Below are 18,012 nucleotides of genomic sequence, written 5' to 3'. Positions count from 1 at the left end.
AAAAAAACAAAAAATAAAGAAGTGGAAGCTACATACAATTCTGCAGCCTGTGGAACAAAAACCACATTCACAGAAAGATAGACAAGATGAAAAGGCAGAGGGCTATGTACCAGTTGATGGAACAAGAAAAAACCCTGGAAAAACAACTAAAAAAACGAAGATAGGCAATCTTCCAGAAAGAGAATTCAAAATAATGACAGTGAAGAGGATCCAGGACATCGGAAAAAGAATGGAGGCAAAGGTTGAGAAGATGCAAGAAGTGTTTAATAAAGATCTAGAAGAATTAAAGAAAAAACAAACAGAGATGAAGAATACCATAACTGAAATGAAAAACACACTAGAAGGAATCAATAGCAGAATAACTGAGGCAGAAGAACGGATAAGTGACCTAGAAGACAGAATGGTGGAATTCACTGCTGCAGAACAGAATAAAGAAAAAAGAACGAAGACAGCCTAAGAGACCTCTGGGACAACATTAAATGCAACAACATTCGCATTATAGGGGTCCCAGAAGGAGAAGAAAAAGAGAGAAAAGATGCAAGAAAATATTTGGAAACATTATAGTCGAAAACTTCCCTAACGTGGGAAAGGAAACAGCCACCCAAGTCCAGGAAGCGCAGAGAGTCCCATACAGGATAAACCCAAGGAGAAACATGCCGAGACACACAGTAATCAAATTGGCAAAAATTAAAGACAAAGAAAAATTACTGAAAGCAGCAAGGGAAAAACAACAAATAACATACAAGGGAACTACCATAAGGTTAACAGCTGATTCTCAGCAGAAACTCTACAAGCCAGAAGGGAGTGGCATGATATACTTAAAGTGATGAAAGGGAAGAACCTACCACCAAGATTACTCTACCAGCAAGGATCTCATTCAGATTCGATGGAGAAATCAAAAGCTTTACAGACAAGCAAAAGCTAAGAGAATTCAGCACCACTAAACCAGCTCTACAACAAATGCTAAAGGAACTCCTCTAAGTGGGAAACACAAGAGAAGAAAAGGACCTACAAAAACAAACCCAAAACAATTAAGAAAATGGTCATAGGAACATACATATCAATAATTACCTTAAACGTGAATGGATTAAGTGCTCCAACCAAAAGACACAGGCTTGCTGAATAGATACAAATACAAGACCCATATATATGCTGTCTACAAGAGACCCATTTCAGACCTAGGGACACATACAGACTGAAAGTGAGGGGATGGAAAAAGATATTCCATGCAAATGGAAATCAAAAGAAAGCTGGAGTAACAATACTCATATCAGATAAAATAGACTTTAAAATAAAGAATGTTACAAGAGACAAGGAAGGATACTACATAATGGTCAATGGATCAATCCAAGAGGAAGATATACCAATTATAAATAAACATGCACCCAACATAGGAGCACCTCAATATATAAGGCAATTACTAACAGCTCTAAAAGAGGGAATCGACAGTAACACAATAATAGTGGGGGACTTTATCACCTCACTTACACCAATGGACAGATGAACCAACAAAAAATTAATAAGGAAACACAAGCTTTAAATGACACAACAGACCAAATAAATTTAATTGATGTTTATAGGACATTCCATCCAAAAACAGCAGATTACACTTTCTTCTCAACTGTGCATGGAACATTCTCCAGGATAGATCACATCTTGGATCACAAATCAAGCCACAGTAAACTTAAGAAAAATGAAATCATATCAAGGATCTTTTCTGACCACAACGCTATAAGATTAGAAATGAATTACAAGGAAAAAACGTAAAAAACACAAACACATGGAGGCTAAACAATACGTTACTAAATAACCAAGAAATCACCGAAGAACTCAGAGGACATCAAAAATACCGAGTGACAAATGACAATGAAAACACGATGATCCAAAACCTATGGCTGCAGCAAAAGCAGTTCTGAGAGGGAAGTTTACAGCTATACAAGCCTACCTCAAGAAACAAGAAAAATGTTAAATAAACAATCTAACCTTACACCTATAGGAACTAGAGAAAGAAGAACAAACAAAACCCAAAGTTAGCAGAAGGAAAGTAATCATAAAGATCAGAGCAGAAATAAATGAAAAAGAAATGAAGAAAACAGTAGCAAAGATCAATAAAAGTAAAAGCTGGTTCATTAAGAAGATAAACAAAATTGATAAACCATTAGCCAGACTCATCAAGAAAAAGAGGGAGAGGACTCAAATCAATAAAATTAGAAATGAAAAAGGAGAAGTTACAACAGACACCACAGAAATACAAAGCATACTAAGAGACTACTACAAGCAACTCTATGCCAATAAAACAGACAACCTGGAAGAAATGGACAAATTCTTAGAAAGGTGTAACCTTCCAAGACTGAACCAGGAAGAAATAGAAAATATGAACAGACCAATCACAAGTAATGAAACTGAAACTGTGATTAAAAATCTTCTAACCAACAAAAGTCCAGGACAAAATGGCTTCACAGGTGAATTCTATGAAACATTTAGAGAAGAGCTAACACCCATTCTTCTCAAACTCTTCTAAAAAATTGCAGAGGAAGGAACACTCCCAACCCCATTCTACGAGGCTACCATCACCCTGATACCAAAACCTGACAAAGATGTCACAAAAAAAGGAAATTACAGACCAATATCACTGATGAATATAGATGCAAAAATCCTCAACAAAATACTAGCAAATAGAATCCAACAACACATTGAAAGGATCATACACCATGATGAAGTGGGAATTATCCCAGGGATGCAAGGATTCTTCAATATACGCAAATCAATCAATGTGATACACCATATTAACAAATTGAAGAATAAAACCCATATGATCATATCGATAGATACCGAAAAAGGTTTTGACAAAATTCAACACCCATTTATGATAAAAACTCTCCAGAAAGTGGGCATAGAGGGAACCTACCTCAACAAAATAAAGGCAATATATGACAAACCCACAGCCAACATCATTCTCAATGGTGAAAAACTGAAAGCATTTCCTCTAAGATCAGGAACAAGACAAGGATGTCCACTCTCACCACTATTATTCAACATAGTTTTAGAAGTCCTAGCCACGGCAACCAGAGTACAAAAAGAAATAAAAGGAATGCAAATTGGGAAAGAAGTAAAACTGTCACTGTTTGCAGATGATATGATACTATACATAGAGGATCCTAAAAATGCCACCAGAAAACTATTAGAGCTAATCAATGAATTTGGTAAAGTTGCAGGATACAAAATTAATGCACAGAAATCTCCTGCATTCCGATACACTAATGATGAAAAATCTGAAAGAGAAATTAAGGAAACACTCCCATTTACCACTGCAACAAAAAGAATAAAATACCTAGGAATAAACCTACCTAGGGAGACAAAAGACCTTTATGCAGAAAACTATAAAACACTGATGAAAGAAATTAAAGATGATACCAACAGATGGAGAGATAGCCCATTTTCTTGGTTGGAAGAATCAACATTGTGAAAATGACTATACTACCCAAAGCAATCTACACATTCAATGCAATCCCTATCAAATTACCAATGGCATTTTTTCTACAGAACTAAAACAAAAAATCTTAAAATTTGTATGGAGACACAAAAGACCCCAAATAGCCAAAGCAGTCTTGAGGGAAACAAACGGAGCTGGAGGAATCAGACTCCCTGACTTCAGACTATACTACAAAGTTACAGTAATCAAGACAATATGGTACTGACACAAAAACAGAAATATAGATCAATGGAACAGAATAGAAAGCCCAGAGATAAACCCACACACCTATGGTCAACTAATCTATGACAAAGGAGGCAAGGATATACAATGGAGAAAAGACAGTCTCTTAAACAAGTGGTGCCGGGAAAACTGGACAGCTCCATGTAAAAGAATGAAATTAGAACACTCCCTAACACCATACACAAAAATAAACTCAAAACTGATAAGAGACCTAAATGTAAGACCGGGCACTATAAAACTCTTAGAGGAAAACATAGGAAGAACACTCTTTGACATAAATCACAGCAAGGTCTTTTTTGATCCACCTCCTAGAGTAATGGAAATAAAAACAAAAGTAAACAAATGGGACCTAGTGAAAATTCAAAGCTTTCGCACAGCAAAGGAAACCATAAACAAGACGAAAAGACAACCCTCAGAATGGGAGAAAATATTTGCAAATGCATCAACGGACAAAGGATTAATCTCCAAAATATATAAACAGCTCATCCAGCTCAATAATAAAAAAACAACCCAATCAAAAATGGGCAGAAGACCTAAATAGACATTTCTCCAAAGAAGACATACAGACGGCCAAGAAGCACATGAAAAGTTTTACAACATCACTAATAGAGAAATGCAAATCAAAACTACAATGAGGTATCACCTCACACTGGTTAGAATGGGTATCATCAGAAAATCTACAAACAACAAATGCTGGAGAGGGTGTTGAGAAAGGGATCCCTCTTGCACTGTTGGTGGGAATGTAAATTGATACAACTACTATGGAGAACAGTATGGAGGTTCCTTAAAAAACTAAAAATAGCATTACCATATGACCCAGCAACCCCACTACTGGGCATATACCCAGAGAAAACCATAATTCAAAAAGACACATACACCCCAATGTTCACTGCAGCACTATTTACAATAGCCGGATCATGGACACAACCTAAATGCCCATTGAAAGATGAATGGATAAAGATGTTGTACATATATACAATGGAATATTACTCAGCCATATAAAGGAACGAAATTGCGTCATTTGTAGAGACGTGGACACATCTAGAGACTGTCATACACAATGAAACAAGTCAGAAAGAGAAAAACAAATATTGTATATTAACGCATATATGTGGAACCTAGAAAATGGTACAGATGAACCGGTTTGCAGAGCAGAAATTGAGACACAGATGTAGAGAACAAACGTATGGACACCAAGGGGGGAAAGTGGTGGGGGTGGGAGGAGGTGGTGTGATGAATTGGGAGATTGGGATTGACATGTATACACTGATGTGTACAAAATGGATGACTAATTAGAACCTGCTGTATAAAAAAATAAATTAAATTAAAAAAAGAAGTGGTAGCTACAATGCTGTCCCACTTCATGAACTATTATTAAAAAAAAAAACTACTGTGAGAGTACAATTTTTCTTTTCTTTCTGGCTTTCCTGATGATGTTTTGAACCTGTGAGAACCAGTGATCCCACAAATCATAGATCACTAGTGCCAGTGAAGGAGGTATCTGTCAACCTATCTACCTTAGAAACTACTGTAAGAACTGCTAATCTATACTGCAGAGAGTCAATGAACAAATGTTTAAGCATTTTGTTTTCCTTACTTGGTTTTCCTTTTGTATATCATTCAATTTATCATGTTCAAAGATTTTAGGAATTATTTTTGTAGGCAGAGCAGAATAGGATGATGTGAAAGATAAAGAAATGTGGTATCTGGTTTGATGCTAGTCTTTGAATATTACTAGCTGGTGCATGAGCGTAATGGAATAAGTTCCTCTTGCCATGTGGCTAATGTAAAATGGAAAGTCAAAGTATCTGCCAGTAAGAACTTCAGAACTAAATGAATTCAATGAGGTTTAGGTCAGCAACATTTGATCACAAATGTGTCTAGTTCCTAAATGCAGGTCCACTGTCACTGGCAGACTGAGAATTTCAGAATTAGTTGAGGAACTTAAAACAAAACAAAACAAGAGATCCCTAGGCCTCAGCCATTAGAGATTCTGATCCAGCACATGTGGGGTGACATCCAGGGACTTGCATTTCTAAAAAGTTCCCCAGGATTTCTGACACACAGCCTGACTGCAGGAGTTGGTACTAGAGTCCCAAATGTATAGATGGCAATTTGTTGGTAAGGTAACAAGGTAGAGATAGAAAATCACGAAATTTTAGCATTTGGAGGACTTTTAGAGAACACCAAGTTGAAACTCCCCTCTCTATTTCCAGTCAGAAAGATGAGTCCTGACTAGTTCACAGACACACCAGTGACGGCTAGATCTCTTGCTTTCTGGCATTTCTATGATATTACACAGGCTGCCCTCTCTTACTCTTTAGTTAACTTATAAGTCTTTAAGTAAATATATTTTAATTTGTCTACAGGCACTAATTACTTTTTCTAATTTGTTATTTGCATAGGAGTGGACAAAGTTGGAACTGACTGGATGTTTACTTAAATGTGCATTCTTGACTACAGGTCTCTTCACAGCTTCCTCAGGTCCCAGTGATCGTAAAGGACAGAGACCGCAGTTTTTATAACATATCATTTCTCACAGAAGGAATGGTTGATATATGACATGTGAAAGCAGGACCACTACCAGGTGAAAGAATTATTAATAAAGCTCCTTTTCTTGGAGTCACTGAATCAGGTTAAAGCTTCCAGGTGACAGGATTCCATGAAAGAGAACTGAAAAGTTGCTTCAGGGACAAATGGAGGGGAAAAAATAGTCCAACTCCTGCACAGGGTGTGAGCTAATCTCACAGCTGTCACTCTGATGGTAATTTCTGCCTACTATTTATAAACTAAGACTTAAAAGTACAAGATGACAAAGTGTTCTAAACACAATTCAAAGTAAAAAGATCTAAATGCTAAAATATGTCCAATAGGTAAAATTCTAAAGTTTATCTTTCTAAAGTAGGACCCGTGTGCAAATACACACACACACAGAAATAAAAATGAAATAAAAGACATAAAAAATTTGAGTACAGAAAGTGCTAAACTAAGATGCTATAAAAAGAAAAATTTGAATGACTTAAGTGTAAAGACTAAAATTCTAGGACTAACAGATAAAGTTGAAAGCAAACAGCAAAACTCCCCCCAAACTCCCCAAAACAAATAAGTATGAGCTACGAAAAGAGCAAAAATTAAATTAAAAACCAGAAGAATTGAAGAGAATATTAAAAATATCATTTTTCTAAACAGATGAAGCTGCTCAAGTGCCTGTCAACAGATGAATGGATAAACAAAATGTGGTATATACGTATAATGGAATATTATTCAGCCACTAAAAGGAACAAATTTCCCAGATATGCTACAATACGAATGAACCTTGAAAACATTATGCTAAGTGAAATAAGCCAAACACAAAAGGATATTATATAATTCCACTTATATGAATTATCTAGAATAGGGAAATTCAGAGAGACAGAAAGTAGATTAAAGGTTTCCAGGGGCTCAGGAAAGAAGCAGTGGGGAGTTCTTGCTTAATGGGTATTTTTTTCAGGTGAGGACAGGGTTTTGCAAATAGTTGTAACAGTTGTACAACACTGTGATGTAATTAATGCCACTGAATTATACACTTAAAAATGGTTAAAGTGGAAAATTTTGTTACCTATATTTTACTACAATAAAAAAATAAGCCAAAACAGACTAAAAATATTAGTATGTAACAAAACGATTAAAACCAGAAATTAAGATATTAAAATAACAAAATACGTTAAATATTGCAAGAATATCACCCCTAAACACAATTTAAGGAATCTAAGGAACATAGCAAGTATGAGGTAGGGGAGGGGTGTCAAAGAGCAGCATAAATAGCTTAATCTCAAATAATTAGGATGCACATATAATTTACTATCCTAAGCAAGACACTTCTGAGAAGAAAGGGGACACTATTAATAATAACATAGGGAAAATATGTGTAGACTGAGACTGTCGGAGGCAACCCAGGATATGTGGTCATTCTACATACAAGAGCAACAGGTCCTCAAAGTTGAGGTCATGCCCACAGCTTGGGGTCTGGCCAGAGTACAATGGTCTGAAAGCATCTTCCTGAAGGACACAAGTGGTATAAAATGCAAATCGCTTTTTCGTTGTTTTTTTTTTTTTTACAGAGAAGTAACACAATTACATGGTCTTTACTTAAGTTTCCTAATTTGGGATTCATAAAACAATCAGCATATTATTAGATTTTTATTAAGAGCTATTATGTTAGTCTAGGAATTTTAGAAAGCCAAATTATACTTTGAATTGCACTGGCAGGCACAATAAGGAGTTCTTAAGGTGAATCATTTTTTATAAATCTACAGTTTTATATATTACATTAGAGCTCTATAAATATATATGTATATATTCTTTTATACGTATATATATGACTACAATTAAGCCTGAGTATTTAAAAAATCAAACCAGAATTACTGAGAAAATTAGTAACTGATATCCAACCCATTCTTTATTTTTAAACTAAAATTAATCTTAAAGGCCTACACATAGGTTAACTTAAACAGTCCATACCTTACATGAGAAGTTCCGACTTGGGATGTTTCTTGCTAACTCTGATATCCTGGGTTTATTCTGCAGACACTTGGTTAGGTGATATTTTTTCAATTTTATTCTATTGTAATAATGATCAGCGAAGTTACAGTGATTCACATGCTGTTTCTGCATGCATTTCCCAAGGTGAGGAATACTATACTTCAAAGGCTGAAGAAATAATTTGCTCTTCTGCTGCATGATATCAAAGTCCCTGGTTTATGCTCCCTTTGCGGCTGCCAGCACATGAATGATTTTCATAGGAATGATTATATAGTAGTGGGTTCTTAGAGCATCTAAGATCTGCAGTTCTTATCCCTCCCCTTTGGGGCTGTGTACCCCTCCAGTTACAAATAACCGCAGACAGCTGATAACTCAAAGTATCTGAAAACTTGTAAAAGTTAAAGTTTAATTTAAATCACACTTCTTGGCAGATGTGACATAAATGTCTCATTTGTAAAGTCAATCCTGTCAGGCTCAAACAGCACTGATTCTGGTACACACATGGGCAAACTAAAACAAACAGAAAACAAAAAAACAAAATAAAAATTTGCAAATAAATACATAGACTTAATGGAGGCATCTCAGGAACTCTGAGGGCTTTTAAAGGCAAAACGGCTTTGATTTCACAATTCATAACTTATCTTTGGTTTGTATGTGGAGGATAAACTGGAAAAGTCCAATCACTTAATAAAGGTAGAGGAGAAGGGATTAGTATTTATTGAGTGTTTGCTTCGTGCCACATGCTTTCATATACTTCATTTAATTTAAACTTCATAGGGACCTGATAGAGTAGCTATTATGATGTTGGCTTTACAGGTGAGCAAACTGTGGCTCAGGAAGGTTTAAGCAACTACCCCAGGTCACCTGAACAGTAATAGTAGAGCAATAAGTCTATCTGGACATAACAACAACTGGACTTTAATGTCAAAAAGGTGTTTAGCTCTTTAGTTGAAAAAAACAAAAAACACTTCAGGAGGCACACATGAAATGTGACGCCACCTGTTTTCTGTTGGGAAGCTGGTGCTTATTAACCTATCAAGGTAAGTAAAGCTAGTAATTAGTTAAGTCAGAGAAACCTGGGTTCAGGTCTTCATTCCTGCACTTACCACCTGTGCTTAGTTTCATCATCTGCAAAACAGAGATAATGATCCCACTTACTCTATGAAATAGCTATTCTAAGAATGATACAATTTATGTTAAAATCTTAATGAAGTGTCTGGCACGTAGTAACCACTCAATAAACGGTGGCTACTATTTTTAGGGCAGGAAAAATCTAGGTATGTTGCACACTGTTGAATGTCATCATGGAAGTCTTCCACAAATTGCTCCTCGGTATCAAAGGTATTTACACAATAGTGCGTCAGCTTTACCACAGCTCGGATCCGCTACGACGCCCCTGCCCCTCTTAACCTCTTTCTATGTCGCAGCAAAATAACGGGGGAGTGGGTATAGGGGATATGCAGTTGACACCAGCAAAAACAAAGTAAAATAAAAGAAAATAAAATAAAAGCCCTAAACCACTACATCCGTGCCCGCAGCCTCCATCCATCCATCTTTCACCCACTGGGAAAAGACAGTAGGCAAGGCTGGGGATAGGGGTAGGGTAGACGAATGGGTGTTCCTGGGAGAAACCGTTCGTTTTCCCTGTGCATCCGAGTGTGAGAGGGAGCGGTACCATGTGCCACGCAGTGAAGGGACATCGGTCAAAAAGCTAGGACCAAGGGACTGAGGGATGGTTGGGTGGGGGTGAGGACGGGGTGAAGGGAAGAGACTCCCAGCCTACGCCCCCCATACGTACGCAAACTGAAAGTCAGTCTCGCTCTAGACACCGAAACGAGTGAAGGCAGGCCGGAGAACCCGATGCTCTCAGGGAGGAGCGCAGCTCCCACCTCAGTCACGGTCAGCCGAAGTCTGCGTTCTGCAGCTAGCGGAACGACAGCCTACCCAGAACCGCCCGGAGCTGGTTTGCAGCACGCCGTCTACGTAACCGCCGTCTGGCACGAGCGCTAAGTGGATTCCGCCATCTTTATTGTGGTCAGGAATATTTTTTTTACTTCTCCTGGGTTCATTAACGCTCAAAGATATAAGCCTTTTGGTTCTTTGCTAGTCTTCAGAGCTCGAGATGAAACAGGAGAGAAGGGAACCAAAGGGGGCGGCGTCGCACTAGGTCTGCCACAGTTCCCTCACTCTCCGGTCTGCCCTCACTCAAGATGGCCACCAGCAAAATGGTGCAGTGGCGAGAGCCGCGCTGCCCTGGTTGCTAAGGAGACGCGACTACCGGAAATGCGGAATTCGGGGAGAGAGCGCGCGCTAGGGCAGTGGGAGGGAACCCCGGCGTCACAGATCCTGACAGGGAAGAAGTAGGCAGGTCCTGGCAGGGGGGAGCTGTGGCGGCGGTATCTCGCCAGCTCCAGCCGGATGGAGTCTCGAGTCGCGGACGCAGGGGCCGGCCAGGCTGAGCGCGCAGCGGGCGAGGGCCGGACAAGCAGCAGCGCCGCTCAGGGACCCGCAATCTCGGCGCCCTTGGGTGCTGCCCGGTGGAAGCTCCTGCGGCAGGTAAGGTAGAGCCCTCTCGACTCACTTTTGCCTTTGGCCACTCCCCTCGCTAGCGACAGGCAGCTACTCTCCCCTTGGCAGCTCTGGGAGTTCCCTCACAGTTTTGCTGGGAGCCTCCTGAAAAGCGCCCCCTTGGTTCACCTAAGCGTCGCGCCAAAAGGAGGTATCAGGTGGCATTGGGCAGGGAGGGGGCAGCCGAGGCTGAGTCCTGGGAAACTCAGCTCGAAGGAGAAGATCCCTTTCTAGACATTAGTCTGCATCTGAGGGACTTTTCTCCTTGCTCGCCAGTAGGGTCGGTGGCACCGCCGCTCCCCGGTCCATACTGTTCGTTCCTGCTTCTGTTTTACTTTCTTCCCCTGGTTTCTTCCCCTTGCTTCTTAACTCCTAGCCTGGTTCTAGCTCCAAATCTGTCCCCTCTCTTGGTGATCAGCATGGTTGACTGTGTTGGGACAGTGACGTTGCACGTGTTGCTTCGGTTTCTTTCGTGGAGCGGAGAGCGAAGGGAGTTGCAAGAGCTGCCCCGGCGCCCTCCCGCTTCGCTTTCACGCGAAAGTTACGTGTTTATCTTATGGTTTGAAGAGATCAGAGAGATTCTCGGTGTCTAAGTGTGTTGATTTTTTTACTGGCGGTTATCTTTTAGCACTTAAAAGTTGCTACTGTTGCTGGTAACTTCAGTCGTATGCAGGTTTGAAGATTTTCTGATCTGACGACACTGACGCTCTTTCCAAACTGCTTGAAGTGAAATCTGTTTATTGTTTACATCCCAGTGTTATGCTTCTGCCTGGGGTGTCCTGCCGAACACTTTATTCAACAGGACATTTTCCATTTCTGACTTATATTTCGAGGAGAGTTTCCCAGCTATTGCCAGGTTACTTGAGATTGTGCTTTTAGTATTTTGGCGGTTACTTTGTTTGCAATTGTATCGAGTCACCTTTTCATACAGTGGCCTTCCAGTGCTGTCATGACAACTCAAAGATCATTTGTTTGCTGATGCATTGAAAGCCTTTGCAGGGCATTAATGATCTGGTTTTGCAATTAATGTTACAAATGGTATTATAGGATAATAAAATGCAAGTCCTCATAGATCATTATCTGTAGGAAATTTCTATAGTGAAATAAACATCAACTAAATTTAAAGTATCAGAATAGTAAATTAGGGCCTTAAAATGATCAATCAAATCTTATCGTGACGACTTCAGTAATTCCTAGTAAAAATTCTAGTTGACCATCTCTTATATTCATTCTGAATTGTTGTCTACATTAGAATAAGGATAAGTTTCAGCTATGGCTGACACTTGAACTCCTCACATGCTTTGAAGTTTAATGTTTTGGTATACATGTGCCCGCTGTTTAGAGTCTTTCTACTTCTCTACTTGATGAATGACTGTTATCCTTCAGACCTCTATTTCAATCTCCTCCTATGTGAAGGCTCTGCTGACTCCTCTGGCTGAGTTAGACCTTCAGCTCACTATATGGGTGAACCTCATATCACATTATTTTATGATCATTTGATCAGAGTCCAACTTTCTCACTACAATAGGAGTTCTTCCTGGGAAAAGGTGATATTTTATTAATCTCCATCTCCTGCACCGGCTCTCGCTAGTTGATTTTTAGTAGATACTGTTACATATTGTGGAAAGGCTGAGTAAGGGACAGTCTTTAAGTGGCCCACAGCATCTCATCCTCAGTGTATTGTATCAGTGAGTAACAAATAACTACACTGTCACAACTGCATTCAACAGTGAGCATTTATTCTGTTTGTGGGCCACCTGGGAGTTGACTGACATAGGCTGTGATCAGCTGAGTGGCTCTATGCTGCATGCTTGGTCCACATGCCTCTAATTCTGGGCTGACATGTTCTCGTAGTGACGACAGAGGTATAAGAGAGCAAACGCAACCACTGAAACACATTTTAAGCACCTACTAATATCCTGTTGGCCAAAGTAGGATACTTAGCCAAGCCTAAAGTTAGGAGGCAGAGAAGTATGTTTTTTTCTTTGAGGGAGCAGGGGAGAAAGTGAATATTTTTCTATAATAATCGAATCTTCCATGTATTTTAAACATTTGCAGGCTCTTAGTAAATATGTTTTAAATGAATGGACCATTTGCATCTTGTTAGCATCCAACTGGAAAACTGTGAGGAATCTAAACAATGCTAAAGATATGCAATTCTTTTTCTCTCTCTTACGTGACATCTTCATGACATCTGCTATGTCTCCTTGTTTTCTCCCTCACAATTCTCTTTCCACTAGGGCTCCAGTGCTATCTCATGGCCCTTCACCTTAACTGTTCAATATTTTCTATGTTTTATAATTAACATGTTTGAGAGAAAACCTGGTTGTCCTAGTTCATCATTTGATACTAGGTCACATTGCTCTTGGGTGGCCTCAGCCTGCAGTGGCTTGAAGCAGGATTTTGGTTCATGGCCGGAGACTGAGGTTGGGCCGTGGCAGTGAGAGTGCTGAATCTTAGCCACTAGACCACAAGGGACCAGTGGCCAGTGACAAGGCCCTGGCCCATCAGCTGTTGTAGAAGTGAATTTCCACATAGAGATGGAAAGTAGTGAAACAAGTGTTTATTAGGAGGAAAAGAGTACCTGTGGATAGACACATGGGCGAGCTCAGAGAGAGAGTTGTGTCCTCGTGGTAGTTTGAATCACTTTTATGGGGCATTTCTTCTGGGTTTCCTTTGGCCAATCATCTTGCTTTGTCTGGTTCTGAGTCCATATCGGTATATCTCAGGGTCCTCCCATGTGTGTGTGCGTGCATCTCTTAGCCAAGATGGATTCCAGCGAAGAGGTGTATGGGTAGGATGGCATCACTTACTATGGGGTAGCACCCCCTCCCTTTTTGACCTTCAGGGAGCCTTTCTGGGCGTGTGTAGTGGAGAAGGTCTCCTTGACTTCAAGAATGAGGAATATGTGGTCTTTTATCTCTTATCTGGGCAGGGCTTAGCTCTTCTCCCTCCTGCTATTTTGGAGTATCTGTCCACAGGGGATGAACTCTGGCTGCTCACCCTGGGGCCCATCTATCTCCTGCCTCAACATGGAAAATTGCTGACTTTTGAGTCTAGTGCCCACTTTAATCATATGAGGTCTGAGAGTCTATGGATCAATATCAATAGAGGCTGTGGATATTCCGTAATATTTTTCTCTTCGTTGTGTCTCATTACCTGATGGCAAAGATAGCTGTTGGCAACTTCATCATCCACCCAGCTAGTGATCCAGAAGAAATAACCCTTTTCCCCAACACCCAAATCATTTCCTCCAAAGAACTCTAAGAGGCGAAGTTTGCACCAACTGCTGTGTCTAGGAGACTAGTGCACTTTGGCCTGCGTCATGAGCCCACCCTGTGGCAGGGAAAATAACAACCCTACCATTATTGCATAGGGAGAGGGAGGGGCATTTCCCAAGGGGAAGGGATGTAGAGCAGATGAAAAAGTAGCAAATGACCATTACATGCTTACACACATCTCACAACCACCTACAGAATGAATAATGGGGCCTAGAGGTCTGAATACTTGGCTGAAGAATCTGATTAATGGAATATTTCACAGTACAATTTATTTTTATTTTTTTAATTAAATTTTTTTTTATTTTTTTAGTTTTTTGGCTGTGCCTCGCGACGTGTGGGATCTTAGTTCCCCAACCAGGGATCGAAACTGTGCCCCCTGCATTGGAAGCACAGAGTCTTAACCACTGGACCGCCAGGGAAGTCCCTCACAGTACAATTTAAATTAAAGCAGGATGATATATGTTTGAGACTGTCAATGCGGAAAGAGACAGCATGATTTCTGGAATAGAATTTCATACAATTGATTTTAGTCCCAGATCTACCACCCTTAACTATTTGTATGATGGTGAGCACCCTCTTTGGACCTCAGTTTTCTCATTTGTAAATGAGAGAGTGGGACTAGATTTCTTTAAGACCTTCTTCCTAATAATTGTTATTCCATTAGTTTTTGTAATATTTAATTCATGACAATACCAACAGGTGGTATAAAAAAGCTTGTGAAGAAGGACAGTTAACTTGGCAAGCAACTCAGCAGGGAAGGGCAGGATTGTGCACTGGCACTATTCAGTTCACGTGGTTCAGTCTGAATATTTAATAGAGGGAATGGAGAGTGTTTGTTAATCCAGAGAATCAGTTACTAGAGATGTACTGTATTTTGTGCTCTTTTTAGGCCTTCTGATTCCATTGTAGAAAATGGCAGACAGACACCAAGAGAGCATGTCTTAAGAATGGTTGTGTGATGTGCTTGTAGATCTTGCACTGAGGGTTGTGGTTTAGATCCCTACATAAGTGAAGAATTGAGGGATGGACTCTTCATTGGTTTTTATTGGCATCACTTGGATCACTTTCTGCAGCAGGGGCTGAGCAAGGTCATTCGTGCTTTTTCACTCTTTTTTTTTTTGCATAGAGAATTATTTGTTGACAACATTTTATACATCATTGTATTTATAAGGGTTTTTTCCCATTGTTTAAGTTAAACTGACATTTCAATGGATTATAGAACTTTATACTGCTATAGTCACAGATGACATAGATTTTTGTGTACTCTGCAGAATATACTTTAACCTTAAGTGTTTACATGTAATGCTCACCCCTGACCCCCGCTGTTCAAACCTTGTTGACATATACATCAGTGACTGGAGGAGATTTTCTTTTTTATGTCTCTGATTTATTAAGATTAATAATTGGTTTTGGGCTTTCCTGGTGGCACAGTGGTTGAGAATCTGCCTGCCAATGCAGGGGACACGGGTTCGAGCCCTGGTCTGGGAAAGATCCCACATGCCACGGAGCAACTAGGCCCATGAGCCACAACTACTGAGCCTGCGTGTCTGGAGCCTGTGCTCCGCAACAAGAGAGGCCGCGACAGTAAGAGGCCCGCGCTCCGCGATGAAGAGTAGCCCCCACTCGCCGCAACTAGAGAAAGCCCTCGCACAGAAACGAAGACCCAACACACCCCAAAATAAATAAATTTATTAAAAAAAAAAAATAATTGGTTTCATTGATTCCTTAAAAATATTTAGGATTGTGTTTTAGGTTAAAAAGGTGAATGTGAATGTTTTCTTGAATTAGAAGTATGTAGCTTATCAGTCTAAAAACAAAATATTCCATCAATAATTATTTTGAATGAAATGAACTTTTAACTGTGCAGTAAAGAAACTAAAATGTTTAGAAGGCTCTAGGTGTGAAAGCATTTGTCTTTTTTTTTTGAATTTTATGTTTTGTGTATTGGGTTGGTCAAAATGTTTGTTCAGGTTTTTCCATAAGATGTTACAAAAAAACGCAAAGGAACGCTTTGGCCAACCCAATATTTTCCACAATTTAAAAAATTTTAAAAGCAAAAACTTTCTAGAGCAGTGAATTTTGAGTGGGGTTTGGAAATTTACATATTTTAACAATTGCTGCAGATAAACATCTTTTCATGCTTATTTGCCATCTGTATATCACTTCAATGAAATGTCTCTTCATGTCTTTTGTCCATTTTCTTTTTTTTTTAAAGATGAACATATATTTATATTGGTAAATGTAAAAGAGAGAAAAACTAACATAGTATTGACTTATTTTAAACATTTTATCAAGGCACTTTTTTTTTTATACAGCAGGCTCTTATTAGTCATCAATTTTATACACATCAGTGTATACATGTCAATCCCAATAACCCAATTCATGCCACCAGCACCACCCGCTCTCCTGCCTCTTCCCCCTTTGGTGTCCATACGTTTGTTCCCTACATCTGTGTCTCAATTTCTGCTCTGCAAACTGGCTCATCTGTACCATTTTTCTAGGTTCCACATATATGCGTTAATATACGATATTTGTTTTTCTCTTTCTGACTTATTTCACTCTGTATGACAGTCTCTAGATCGATCCACGTCTCAACAAATGACCCAATTCCGTTCCTTTTTACGGCTGAGTAATATTCCATTGTATATATGTACCACATCTTCTTTATCCATTCATCTGTTGATGGGCATTTAGGTTGTGTCCATGATCCGGCTATTGTAAATAGTGCTGCAGTGAACATTGGGGTGCATGTGTCTTTTTGAATTATGGTTTTCTCAGGGTATATGCCCAGTAGTGGGATTGCTGGGTCATATGGTAGTTCTATTTTTAGTTTTTTAAGGAACCTCCATACTGTTCTCCATAGTGGCTGTATCAATTTACATTCCCACCAACAGTGCAAGAGGGTTCCCTTTTCTCCACACCCTCTCCAGCAATTGTTGTTTGTAGATTTTCTGATGATGCCCATTCTATCCAGTGTGAGGTGATACCTCATTGTAGTTTTTTTTTTTTTTGCGGTACGTGGGCCTCTCACTGTTGTGGCCTCTCCTGTTGCGGAGCACAGGCTCCAGACGCGCAGGCTCAGCAGCCATGGCTCATGGGCCCAGCCGCTCCGCGGTATGTGGGATCATCCCGGACTGGGGCATGAACCCGTGTCCCCTGCATTGGCAGGCGGACACTCAACCACTGCGCCCCTTGGGAAGCCCCCTCATTGTAGTTTTGATTTGCATTTCTCTAATAATTAGTGATGTTGAGCAGCTTTTCATGTGCTTCTGGGCCGTCTGTATGTCTTCTTTGGAGAAATGTCTATTTAGGTCTTCTGCCCATTTTTGGATTGGGTTGTTTTTTTATTATTGAGCTGCATGAGCTGTTTATATATTTTGGAGATTAATCCTTTGTCCGTTGATGCGTTTACAAATATTTTCTCCCATTCTGAGGGTTGTCTTTTCGTCTTGTTTATGGTTTCCTTTGTTGTGCGAAAGCTTTGAATTTTCACTAGGTCCCATTTGTTTACTTTTGTCTTTATTTCCATTACTCTAGGAGGTGGATCAAAAAAGACCTTGCTGTGATTTATGTCAAAGAGTGTTCTTCCTATGTTTTCCTCTAAGAGTTTTATAGTGCCCGGTCTTACATTTAGGTCTCTTATCAGTTTTGAGTTTATTTTTGTGTATGGTGTTAGGGAGTGTTCTAATTTCATTCTTTTACATGGAGCTGTCCAGTTTTCCCGGCACCACTTGTTTAAGAGACTGTCTTTTCTCCATTGTATATCCTTGCCTCCTTTGTCATAGATTAGTTGACCATAGGTGTGTGGGTTTATCTCTGGGCTTTCTATTCTGTTCCATTGATCTATATTTCTGTTTTTGTGTCAGTACCATATTGTCTTGATGACTGTAACTTTGTAGTATAGTCTGAAGTCAGGGAGTCTGATTC

General features: G+C 39.6%; 2 protein-coding genes across 5 annotated transcripts in view; one reads left to right on the top strand and one right to left on the bottom strand.

The window, feature by feature from the left end:
• Nucleotides 1-10,207, bottom strand: part of PREPL (prolyl endopeptidase like) — a 56,675-nt gene extending 46,468 nt beyond the window's left edge. Inside the window, exons 1-2 of one of the 3 annotated variants that reach the window (XM_067703096.1) lie at nt 10,035-10,207; nt 8,216-8,746 (exon numbers count right to left, since the gene is read on the bottom strand). In XM_067703096.1, coding sequence (XP_067559197.1) covers nt 8,216-8,434 — 219 coding nt within the window. In that variant the 5' untranslated portion in view covers nt 8,435-8,746; nt 10,035-10,207. The remainder of the gene's footprint in view (nt 1-8,215; nt 8,747-10,034) is intronic. The other 2 variants (XM_067703094.1, XM_067703097.1) reach the window with 2 other exon arrangements.
• Nucleotides 10,208-10,440: 233 nt separating this feature from the next.
• Nucleotides 10,441-18,012, top strand: part of CAMKMT (calmodulin-lysine N-methyltransferase) — a 405,204-nt gene continuing 397,632 nt past the window's right edge. Inside the window, exon 1 of one of the 2 annotated variants that reach the window (XM_067703106.1) lies at nt 10,441-10,792. In XM_067703106.1, coding sequence (XP_067559207.1) covers nt 10,655-10,792 — 138 coding nt within the window. In that variant the 5' untranslated portion in view covers nt 10,441-10,654. The remainder of the gene's footprint in view (nt 10,793-18,012) is intronic. The other variant, XM_067703104.1, reaches the window with a different exon arrangement.

This window comes from Pseudorca crassidens, chromosome 14 (genome assembly GCF_039906515.1).
Source record: "Pseudorca crassidens isolate mPseCra1 chromosome 14, mPseCra1.hap1, whole genome shotgun sequence".
NCBI lineage: Eukaryota > Metazoa > Chordata > Mammalia > Artiodactyla > Delphinidae > Pseudorca > Pseudorca crassidens.
This window is presented reverse-complemented; position numbering and strand designations above follow the sequence as displayed.